This window comes from Octodon degus, unplaced genomic scaffold (genome assembly GCF_000260255.1).
Source record: "Octodon degus isolate 3935 unplaced genomic scaffold, OctDeg1.0 scaffold00225, whole genome shotgun sequence".
NCBI lineage: Eukaryota > Metazoa > Chordata > Mammalia > Rodentia > Octodontidae > Octodon > Octodon degus.
The window spans coordinates 1,070,804-1,082,019 of NW_004524801.1; the positions used below are offsets into that span (position 1 = coordinate 1,070,804).

Here is an 11,216-nt window from a genome sequence, read left to right on the forward strand (position 1 = left end):
CTCTCTTCCTAGTGGTTTTTTGCTGTACAAGATGCAGACATGATATCCTATTTACTAACACCATTAGAACAAATCCCTCTTCATTAAGAGAATGTAACTATATATCTATCCTAACCACTTTGAATACACAGATGCAAAATGGACATTCATCTGTATCCCCTTTTTTGTTTAGTTCCGTCATTTGACTATTATAGGTGTGTTAACTCGGCAAAATATTCTAAAAGAGTCCAGTAGCCCATAATAGTATTGGGTCTTCCACTTCACTGGCAATGTCAGAAATTGTGGACCTGAATCCCCTACAGCTCAACATAACAGCATGGCTTTACTTCTTATATTTCGTTTTTATACTTTTCTGCTGGATGGTTAAGACCAAGATTAAGCAAGACCTATGCAACAAGAGTTGTAGCTTTTGGGTCTGATAAGGTCAGTGAAATCCCCTCAGGATTTATTCTGAGCCAAATTGCATTCTTAAAAACATTTAAGCCGGTAAATTTTATGCTATGTATATTTGATCACAACTTAAAAAGATATGACAGTGAGATGTACAACTCTCTGGGCACATGCTTACAGGTCACCCTGGAATAGTTCCAGTCTCAAGCTGTCTGTCTGTCTTTCTGTCCGTCTGCCTGTCTGTCTCTGGGGATGTTGGGGCTGGGGACTGAAACCAGGGGCTTGCGCCTGATTACAAAGCTGTGGGGCTGACACAGCCTGGCTGTCATTTCTTCCTAGAAGCAGGAATGCTGCAAGTCTTTGAAAAACATGTTTTGGAATAACAGTGTCTCCAGTGCATCTTCAGGCTTGATTATGAGGTTCTTCAGCATCTCAGCCTCCTGTGTGTCCCCTGACTTAGCCCTGTGCTAAGGTATGGGAGCCAAGTACCAAATGTGGCTATCTATCATGCACTTAATCGAATGCATTGAATCAATGTGGTTTTTTTTAGTACTAGGGATTGAACTCAGGACCTTGTGCTTGCCAGGCAGGCACCTGTGCTACTGAGCTGTCTCCCTAGTCAATGTGTATTCTGAGTGTGAAATATACACCAAATGTTGAAGATCATGTGTGAAAAAGAACATAGACTATCTCAATAACTTAAAAAATATATTGCTTGATGTTGAAATGCTGTTCTGTAGACATATTTAGTACATAAAATACATTATTAGTATTCATTTCACCTGTGTCTTTTTACTTTTCTATATATGTGTCTTTATATGTGGCTCATGCTACATTCCCAGGAGACGGCGCTGCCTCTGGACATCTGAAGGACACTCTCTTGTCATGGCTTGTCTCCTGGCCATAAGAAGCTCATGGAAGGGAGTGGGGACACCAGGGGCATTATATCCAGATCCCAGCTGCACCAGGGAGGAACTTGAGAGTAAAAGGGAGCTGTCTAAACCCTTAGGTCCTGTGGGTTCATGAGGCTGGGCTAGACAGTACCACTTGGTTTCCCTGGGAAAGAGCAAGGAGCAGAAAACAAGAGAAAATGCACTAAACCGCAAAAAGGAAAGTCTCAGGCTGAGATTCCAGGCTGGACACACAGAGAAACAGGCTGCCAGCTGGTTATGGTTTATATCTAGTTGGCCCCCTATAGCCTCATAGCTAGGACTTTCAGAAGGTGATTAGAATAAAGGGGCCTATGGCGGGCTCACTGTCAGAGGTTGCGTCTAGGGGGAAAGGTGGATGGGGGGAAGGTAGATCCCTGGGGTTCACCTCGCTCCCCGGCTCTTCACTCTCCGCTTCCTGTCTGCCATGCTGTGAGCAGCTCTCCTCCTTTACACCCTTCTGCCACACCACCTTGCCCTAAGCTGGTGGGTTCTGGACTAAAAATGTGAGCCGGAATAAATCTCCCTCTTTCACTTGGTGGTGTTGGGTAGTGTTCCACTCCAGCAAATCTCCCTAAATTCAAAACAACTGTCTGGATCATGGTTAACCTATTCTGTACTCAATGAGCCGAACTGGAGATTTTGGCGACAACTCTGAAACGCACTATAGTTTTCTTCACCCTGATAGTCTGGCCCTTCTCCAGGGCCTGGAACCTTCTTAGCTCTCAAATTATTACACAGCCAATGAGTCTGGGGAGAAAGAGTTCTTTCCAACAGGCCCTTGAAGAATGAAAAAATTATCTTGGCTTTGATTTGCTATCTGTTCTTTCCCATCTGACCAGTTTCTTTGATGGTGAAGCCAAGCAGCAAAAATAGGTGAATGGTTTATTTTTTTTTTCCTGGTTCTCAGTTAACAAAAGACCTTCTGCCCACAGCAAAGGGTCTGCCTCTTTGTTCTGCTTGCTCCAGCTGTGGCTTTGCAATAGTTCAGCCTAGAGTGCTGCCAGCTCTTTCTGGTATTTTAGGGCTCAAATGTGCTTCTTATAGAAGGTTCTGGCTGCTCTGAAACACCTGAAGTGAAGCACAAGCACCACTTTCTACCCACAGTGGGTGCTATCCTGCATTGCCCAGCTCCCCAGGACAAGTGTGGTGTCACCTGATTTCACCTTCCAGTGGACAGCTGAGACAGCCACAGCTGGGTCCCTTTACAGGTGACAATGCCACAGAAAGAGAGCACAGGACAGTCCTTCTTCACTGACTAGTAGTTTTGAGGGGGGCACAGAGCAGGCAAGGGCCCTGTAGCAGGTATGAGCCACAGGGCTGGCAGTCCTATCCACGCCTGCAGCCAGGTAAGTTATCTACTATTGATGGTGTGCTAATGGAACCTGATGTATGCAGGCTTCAGCAGATCTTTGCAGCTTATGGTGAGAAAGACTCTGGGTAGAGTTCGTGACCAAACCCCAGAGGAGAATCACCATGCAGACCCTAGAGTTCTGGACCAGGCTGGGCCATCTTCAGTACATCAGTACACCCTGTCTGAACAACTGCTCCTGGAGGGGTTCGGAGAACCAGCAGGGACAGAGCCTAGGGGCACTGGAGTACTAGGTGATCTTAATGGGTCCCTGCAGAGACCAAAATGTAGTCACATCAAAATCAAACTAAATGTAGCTGACAGGTCATGAAGGGCAAGTCCTCAGGTACAATTTGCCTGATCATAGGAAGAATTATTGCAAAAGATCTGACCATATCACGTTCTTGCACAAAGGCCACCTTTACCACAAATGCCCAACATCTGCCTATGCAACTGTGGACATACCTCAGGGTTGTTATTGGTCCTTATGGCCAAGATGACTATTTCAAAACAACCTATAAGACTTTACTTATTTTACCTTTCAAAACCTGTTTTGCTTTGTCTCCTTGAGTACATCTAAGACCTGTCATGGCTCATCATGACACATGTACCTTGGATTTGCAAATGCTCATTGCTGGAAAAAAAATCATTTTTCTTTAGAAAACCTCTCTGTTATAGAAGTTGCATCATCATGGGCCATGTGAACCCATCAGTTCCTAAGACAGGGTGTAGGGGACAGGCCAGCCACCCACTTAGGTAACTCAGGCTTCTATGCTGTCTGTTCCCCTGCAACTGTTGTGCCTCTGCTCACAGTATGACCATATAGGGCAGAAGGTCCTCTTTTTCTGGAAGACCAACCTTCCAGCATGGCATTTAGTACAAACCAGAAATGTCTACTGCTGCAGGATAGGCACAAGCAGAATGAAGCTGTCCATCAGGCAGAGCTTGGGACTGTACATTTGTTCAACCCCTTTGTATATAAGGAGAAGTAATTCAAGATCAGGCTCCCTATGGAATCATGGCAGGGTTTAATGACCAAGTACCTATGTAACTTTGATTTTATTTCTTGGTTTACAAGACCTAAAATATTTTCTAACTTATCTTTTTAAAAAAGGTATACAGATCTAAAGTAGGAACAATTTACTAATGAACACTGCATGAGACCAATAAAACATTAAGCTGTGTTGCCATTCCTCAGGTTAAGAGACCTGTAGGCACAGGAAGGAGTCAGCACATGTGTCAGAGGGAGTGGCGAAGGCTGCTGCTACAGCACAGCAGGCACTGTACCGAATCTCTCAGGCATCCTGTGGTTCTCCCTTGCTCTCTTCTGATGTAAACAGACAAGCAGAGGAGCCATGCCTAAAAAGGGCCTGGTGACCACAGCTCAGTTCTCAATGGATGAGGACCTGAGGTACCAAGCACATCAGGTCAGCAGCCTATGCTAGGAGGGGCCAGTTACTAGAGAGGAAAGAGGGAATGCCTGAAAGGCTAGCAGGGGAGACTACAAATGCTACCTGTGGCTCAAGACCAGCTGTAATGGGGGTGCGATCGACATATATCTATATCTATATCTATATAATTTATTTTTAAACTGAACTTCCTCTTGTAACCTTCCCCAGGAAAAGAGATCACCTCCAGTCCTGGAGGAGCTGTGTGCAGTGTATCTGAGGATTTTAGGAGGTGGACTATTGCGAGTGCTGTGCTGTGTCGTGCAGGTCTGTGTTCAGAAATGAGTCTCTTGCTCTCCTCATCGGTTGGGATACTGGCTGCTCCTGGCCTGCACCTCCGCCAGCTGCAGCTCCCCTCTAGGGGATGCCTACATCCAATCCTGGCGGAAGGAGATTCAGTTCTCTTACCTCAACCTGGGACATCTTTAAGGCTTATGGGACTGGGGGAGGCCTCTGTTATGACCAGCTCAACCTCTCTCTCTCCCTATCCCATCTTGCCACCTTCACTCCTTTAGAGGAATTATTCCCAAGGAAATTCTCCAACTGGAGTGTCAATCTCTATTTCAGAGCTAATTTCCTAGGAAATGAGACTGAAGATAGCTCCTTTTGGGTCTGAGCTTGGCATAATCATTCTCTCTCCTCCTCTCCCTCTCCCTCTCCCCTCCCCTTCCCTCTTCTTTCTCTCTCTCTCCCTCCCTCCCTCCCTCCCTCCCTCCCTCTCCTCTTTTCTTTCTTTCTTTTGGTACTGTGGATCAAACTCAAGACCTTGCATTTGCCAGGCAGGCACTTAGGCATATGCATTTTCAAGTGACAAGGTTAAGTTATCCCTCAATTATGCACAGCCATGGGTCCCAAGATCCCTTATGGTTATTAAAATCCATAGATTCCTTATATAAGCCAGTGTATTATATAAGCATATAACCTATGCACATCTTACTGTATATTTTCAATCATATTTAAAGTATCTGTGCTACAATCTAAATGGTACAAATCATTTTTATGTTGTATCATACAGGGAATAATGATAAGTTAAAAAGCTTTGTGCATGTTCAGAATAAATGCCATTAAAGAATATTTCATCTACAGTTGGTTGAATGCAGATATAGAACCTGCTGATGCCAAGGGTGGGCTGTATATACAGAATTTCATCTCTTAGAGTCCTCCGGTCTTTCTTTAGCAAGAGGCATTCTCTTTCTCCTAAATCTTTTGAAAAATAGCTTCCCTAAAGTCTAGTTACACTGCCTGGTATTCCAAATCTGAACAAAGCTCTTCCTCCTCCCACTCTCTCCCTCTGGAGTTTTGCTGGCACTTAGCCAGAGCTTTCTCTTTCTTGCCTTCCTTATGTGACCTCTTCTCTTTCCTCCCCAGCCCCAGAACCATCACTTTTGCTCCCTGAGGGCTTGGGCTTTGGGCAGTGAAGGCAGAGAGGAGACATGTGCAGGTCCACAGACGGCTTCTGGAACAACGCTTAGCCTCCGGCCTCCCCACTGGGCACATGGGAATGGGTCAGTGCACAAGAGATATGTGATTCTCCCAGAAAACATGTTGTCTGGAATTACATTGCCCTGACTTTATAGGCCAACTCTTTCCAACTGGGGTTTTCAAAATGACATCTTGCTCCACCCTACTTACCTCTTTGAGGTGCTGAGGAAGCGAATTCCCAGGTGAGAAGGTGTACTTGGTCTTCTTGTAGACATACCACAGCAAGGCAAAGCATCCCAGAAGCACAAGAAAGGCCACAAAGACTGAGGCTATGAGGATGATGGCTACCAGCCAGGAGGGGGTTGTTTCTGCAAGGATCAGGCATCGGTTAAAGTTAATAGCATGCACAGGTTGGGCTACAGTGATCTGAAGACCATCTTACCCAGTCCCTGAAAATAGAGTCCATACATTTGTCCTGGACAGCATCCCAGAAACACAGAGGCTCTTTGGAGAATCCAAGGGTTCTTAGTGAGTTTGACCGCTTCCTGCCTTCTTTAAAGTTGATTTCTAGCACTGCTGCTCATATACCTAACAAGGTTTTAGGCAAGAGTTCTGATCCATTTAACCTGCTTGCACAGTGGCACTGGGCTACTTGCTGTAGAATACCTCCTCTGCCTTGAAGCAGCAAGCAGACTCCCTGGCCCTTGAACCCAAAAGAAATAGAGGCCCAGGAGTTGGTACAGAGAATGGTAAACACTTTGTGTACTAAAGACTTCAAGATGTTTGACAAAAAAAAAAAAAAAAACCCAAGCTCAACAAGGCTTCCCAGGTGGACAACGGTCCCATCAGTCACCTTGGTGTGAGTGAATGAGCCACCTCAGCAGGAGGGGCAGGTCTCCTCCTCTCTGGCCAATCAGGGCTGGGGACCATGCAGAGGAGGTGGTTCCCATTTCTAAACCTAACTGGAGTCTGAACTGTGTGGGGTGATGCCTGTGGCCCAGGGGTGGGGCCCACAGCCTACTGCAGAGCTCAGACCGCAGCCTTACAGGCTGGGCCTCTCACGACTCACCATCCTCGGTTGTCTGTTCACACACAGGCTCACTCCACCGCCCAGTTTTGTTCCGATCAGGAAGAAACCCTCGAGCTCGAATGCAGTAGGTTGTCCATGGGTCCAGGTTCCTGAAGACTTCAAAGTCATACTGAACAGTGACCTCAAACTGGTAATGAGAAAATAAGACCATGCCTCAGCAGAGAAGGGACAGCACTTTTTCCTCATCTTTTTTCTTTTCTCACATTTAACAGTTATGAACTCTGCTTTAGGCTTAAAACAGGTAAAAGCAAATGCACGTGCTCCTCCCAGCTCATTCTGAGGACCCGGACAGCCTGTGATATACAAAACATCTCACTGCCCTGATTCTGTGGCTTAAACCATCCCATTTCCTTTTTTAAAAGAGGAATCCACATTTACAGGGTGAACTATGTCCCATCAAGTTTCATTGCTGGTGTCAACCTGTGGTGCCCGGGGTGTGATCTGATTTGGAATTAGAGCTTTTGCAGCTGTAACTGAGTTAAATGGTAATGAAGGCAGTTCCCTAATCCAACACGACTGGAGTCTTTGTAAAGAGGCGCGATCTGGAGGCAGGAACACAGGAAGACGCAGGCAGAAATCAGGTGATGCTTTTATAAACCAAGGAGTACAGAGGATTCTGAGCAAACCTGCAGCAGCTAGGGCAGTGGCACAGAACAAAAGCCCTTCGACATCAATGCAGCATGACCCTGCAGACACCTTGATCTTGAACTTGAAGCTTCTAGAATTTGTAGACAATAAATTTCTGTTGCCTTAGCTACTGGGTCTGTGGCACTGTGTTGCAGTAAATACTAGTATATTGATCCTAAATAGTAAAACTCAATGCAATTTGTTTTTCTCCAAGAGCATGTTTCTGATCCTGGCTATCTAGGGTCTTCCACATATGTGCCTGGCTCACCCCCTCCTGAGCCCTGGCTTACTTGAAAGGACAGACCACAGACTCTGCTCTGGTGGCTGCAGTTATGCCTCATCTCAGCTATACCTGGATGTGGGATTTCATAATTAGTGATGTATTTCTGAATTTGAGAACCCAAAACAGTTCCTGGCAAATAAACGAAACTAAAGAGTACACCAAGTAAGAACAGACATTTGCTTTTCTTTCACTTCAGTGACTGGTTATATTTCTTTTGGGGTCTTGGCTGTTGACAGCTTGTCAATATATTTTTATTGTGTGAGAAACTAAGCTCATTGAGGGCAAGAACTGAATTATTCCTAACAATACCTGACATAGATGGAATAACTGTTTTTTGTATTTAGTACAGGGTCTACAGGGTCTCACTACACAGATCAGACTCATAGTGATTCTCCTGTTTTCAGCCTTCCAAGCAGTGATATTAAAGGTTGGTGCCACCATACCCAGTCTCAATCACTGTCTCAGTGTACCCCAGGAGTGGGGCCAGGATAGCATGCTGGGTATCAAACCCCGGTCCCTGTGTCTACCTAAGTAGGCACTTTAGTCTGCTGAGCTATCTGGCTGGCCCTGGAATAACTTTTTAACTTTGCTGTTCTTGTTTTAGAGTCAGGGTTTTGCTATGTCGTTCAGCTGGCCTTGAACTCACTGTGTATCCCAGGCTGGTCTTGATCTCATGGTAATTCTCCTGCCTTAGGCTCCCAAGTGCAAGATTTAAAGGCATGTGCCACCATTCCTGGCATAACTTTAATGGAATAATGATTAATTAGAAAGCAAACAGACAAACCAAACGGAAGCAAAAACTGGTCTTTACTTCTAAAAGCTCAATGTCCCTGAAACTTTATAATGCAAATTTTCAAAGACCAAGCTCCAGAAGTTGACTTCTAAGTGGCCATTAGGCAACATGGCAGCAAGGATGTGAAAAGACCACCCCAAGTCCCCTGTGAGGCTTTTTCTGTCCTTTTACCTCTAGATTAATCATCTCACTTTCTTCTATGAGAAAAGAAATGGAATTTGCACAAACTCTTCCTGCTGTTAGTCTAGTGAATTAACCTGGCACTGTCTCCAAGATATTTAAATACCAGCTTATACAAGGGAACCATATAAACTGGTAATGGTGACACGGCAGGTTCCTTTCAGGGAGGAACGAAGCAGCAGACGCCTTTTCTGGGTCCGTACATCATACTAAAGGTTTCTTTTCTTTCTCACCTCATATTTTTTATTAGCACACACTGCTTACACAGACGAATGTGTTTCATTCTGGAAGGGATGTACATGCATATAACATACACATATAATCACCTCCTTCTTCACTCCCTTGGCCCTGTCCTTCCCCCTACACACTGAAGGTTTCCATGCAACCTGGCAAAGCAAGAGGACAAATGTGTAACCAGATGCCCATGCTATGGACATGTGCTAGATAAGAAGCTAAACATGAAATGGGGTTTGCATTTCACACTTGTAGAGGAGGCACTCAACCATGGTGGCTAGGAAACCAGATCCTTATTTAGAACATGCTGGTAACCCTGGAAGCGAATCAATAGGTCTTATCTTTATTCCAAGGCTGAACAGCAGCACTTGCACCTACTAAGTAATTATGAAACTAAATATTCTATATTGGTTTCCAGGCATACATTTCCTGCAATCTTGCAGGAAAAAATGCCTGTTTTGTGAGGAAGGCAAATTTCCTGCATGCCATGGTTTGAATGTGTGTCCTGCTCAAATTCCTACACTGAAATTTAATTACTGTGATTAAAGGTGGGGTCTTTTGAAGGTCATGGGCAAGGGCCCTTAAGAATGGGGCTGGAGACCTTATAAGAAAGAAAGAGGAAGCTAGTCACCCCGTTTGCCCTTCACCTTCATCTAAGGACATGGCAGAAGGCATCAGCTGGGAAGCCGAGAGCCAGCTCTCACTGGACTCTGGGGCTGCAGGTGCCCTGGTCTTGAACTTCCCAGTCTCCAGAATTGGGAGAAACATTGTCTGTTGTTCATAAATTACCCAGCCTGTGGTATTTTACTGTCATAGCAGAAACAGACTAAGACATGTGTCATTCAGTGGAGAGTTTTTGTTTTTGGAAAATTAACTTGATTTTTTTTTAGTTAGGTAGCATATGTGCGTAAGTTTCTCTCCCTTCCAAACTCTTGCGAATTAACTGATAAATATACCTTACGTAACAGCTGGGTAAGTCAGTTTAGGACCATGAATAGCAAACAGCTCTAACCACTAATTTTGGCCCTGGCTGTATGAAAAGGGCCTTGGCTCCTCATGAAGGGAGGGAACTTCAGTCTGACCATACATATTATTCCAGGCAACGGCACAAGCTTATGTGTTTCATTTTGATATCAGGTTCCCCAGCAATCCTTTGAAGTGGGAGTATTCTAATCCCTGTTTTATTGGTGAAATGGGTCATTAGGCCAATTTTTTATTTTATTTATTTATTTATTTATTTTTTTTTTTGGTGGAACTGGGGATTGAACTCAGACCCTTGCACTTGCCAGGGAAGCACTTATTCTACTGAGCCATCTCCCCAGCCCATTAGGCCCATTTTTGTAGACCTGGGAAAACTGACATCAAGACTGTGATCAGAGACCCATAGTGGCAGAGGCAATACTCCCATCAGGTCTTCTAGCTCTAGCCTATGTTTTGAAAGGAACTATTCCTGCAAAGAAGAGAGCAACAGGGAAAATAGGTAAGAAAGGTAAAATGTGATACGGTTTAAACAGCATCCTGAGGTGGGGGGTTATGGACTCAGGGCACTGATTTGTGGTATGCACAGGGCATGAGAGTTTCTATGCACAATAATCCCCTGATTCAGCTGGCCCCAACTACCCCACCCAGGTCCTGACTCAGTTCTGCTTCTCCTGCAACTTCCCTTCAAGGAAAAACATCTGCTGTAGAATTGTGTAGAATTCACCCTGAAAGTCTGCTTTATGTACATCTGTTGGGGGTCTGGGAAAGTTGAGCCCCAAATACCAGTTATCCCCCAACTTGGGAAGCTTGTGACTTTCAGGACTTTGACCCTGCTGGCTCATGAGCGCTGTCACCCTTGTACCTGTGCCTGGGTAGACTCCTGTCTCCTCTGTCATTACGGTCTCACACCAAAACTGAAAAAACAATGCATAGAATTAGGAAGGCTTACCTTTTTATTAGTGCCATTTTTCCAGTATTGCACATGATAAGCCCATGAGTCATAAATCTTCTTCATGGTCCATGTATGGGGTTCGTTCTCAATTTGAGGGGCTAAGAAACGCATCTGTAGAGAATTAGCAAGTGCTTTTATGTGCACTAGAGGAGGTCCAATAACAGCTAAGTGTAAGAACAAAGAAAAATGATCAGAACCACATTTGTATAAGTTTTACTTCAGCATTACGTTTTCACAACTGTGCGGGACAATTAGTCTACTCAAGTACACTGCTGTTGGCAGAGCACTGCTATGACATGCTGAAGTGGTTATGAAGGATAGAGGGATTTGATTTCCTTAAAAAATCTAGATAATCTTTATTAATCAAGTTTAGTCCATTAATGTTTATTATAATTTCCAATATATTTAGAAAGCACTACTACTGTGTTGTTTTGTGCTGTTTGTAAAGACCGCTTTTTAAAAATTTATTTTATTGGCTCCTCCTTTTTCCTTCCTTCCTTCCTTCCTTCCTTCCTTCCTTCCTTCCTTCCTTCCTT

The 11,216-nt window shown here is 44.6% G+C and overlaps 1 protein-coding gene across 1 annotated transcript in view; it reads right to left on the bottom strand.

The window, feature by feature from the left end:
* Window positions 1–11,216, bottom strand: part of Il10rb (interleukin 10 receptor subunit beta) — a 21,485-nt gene that overhangs the window by 1,285 nt on the left and 8,984 nt on the right. The window contains exons 4-6 of the mRNA XM_004645356.2: window positions 10,678–10,844; window positions 6,610–6,757; window positions 5,751–5,908 (exon numbers count right to left, since the gene is read on the bottom strand). Of these exons, the coding sequence (XP_004645413.1) occupies window positions 5,751–5,908; window positions 6,610–6,757; window positions 10,678–10,844 (473 nt within the window). The remainder of the gene's footprint in view (window positions 1–5,750; window positions 5,909–6,609; window positions 6,758–10,677; window positions 10,845–11,216) is intronic.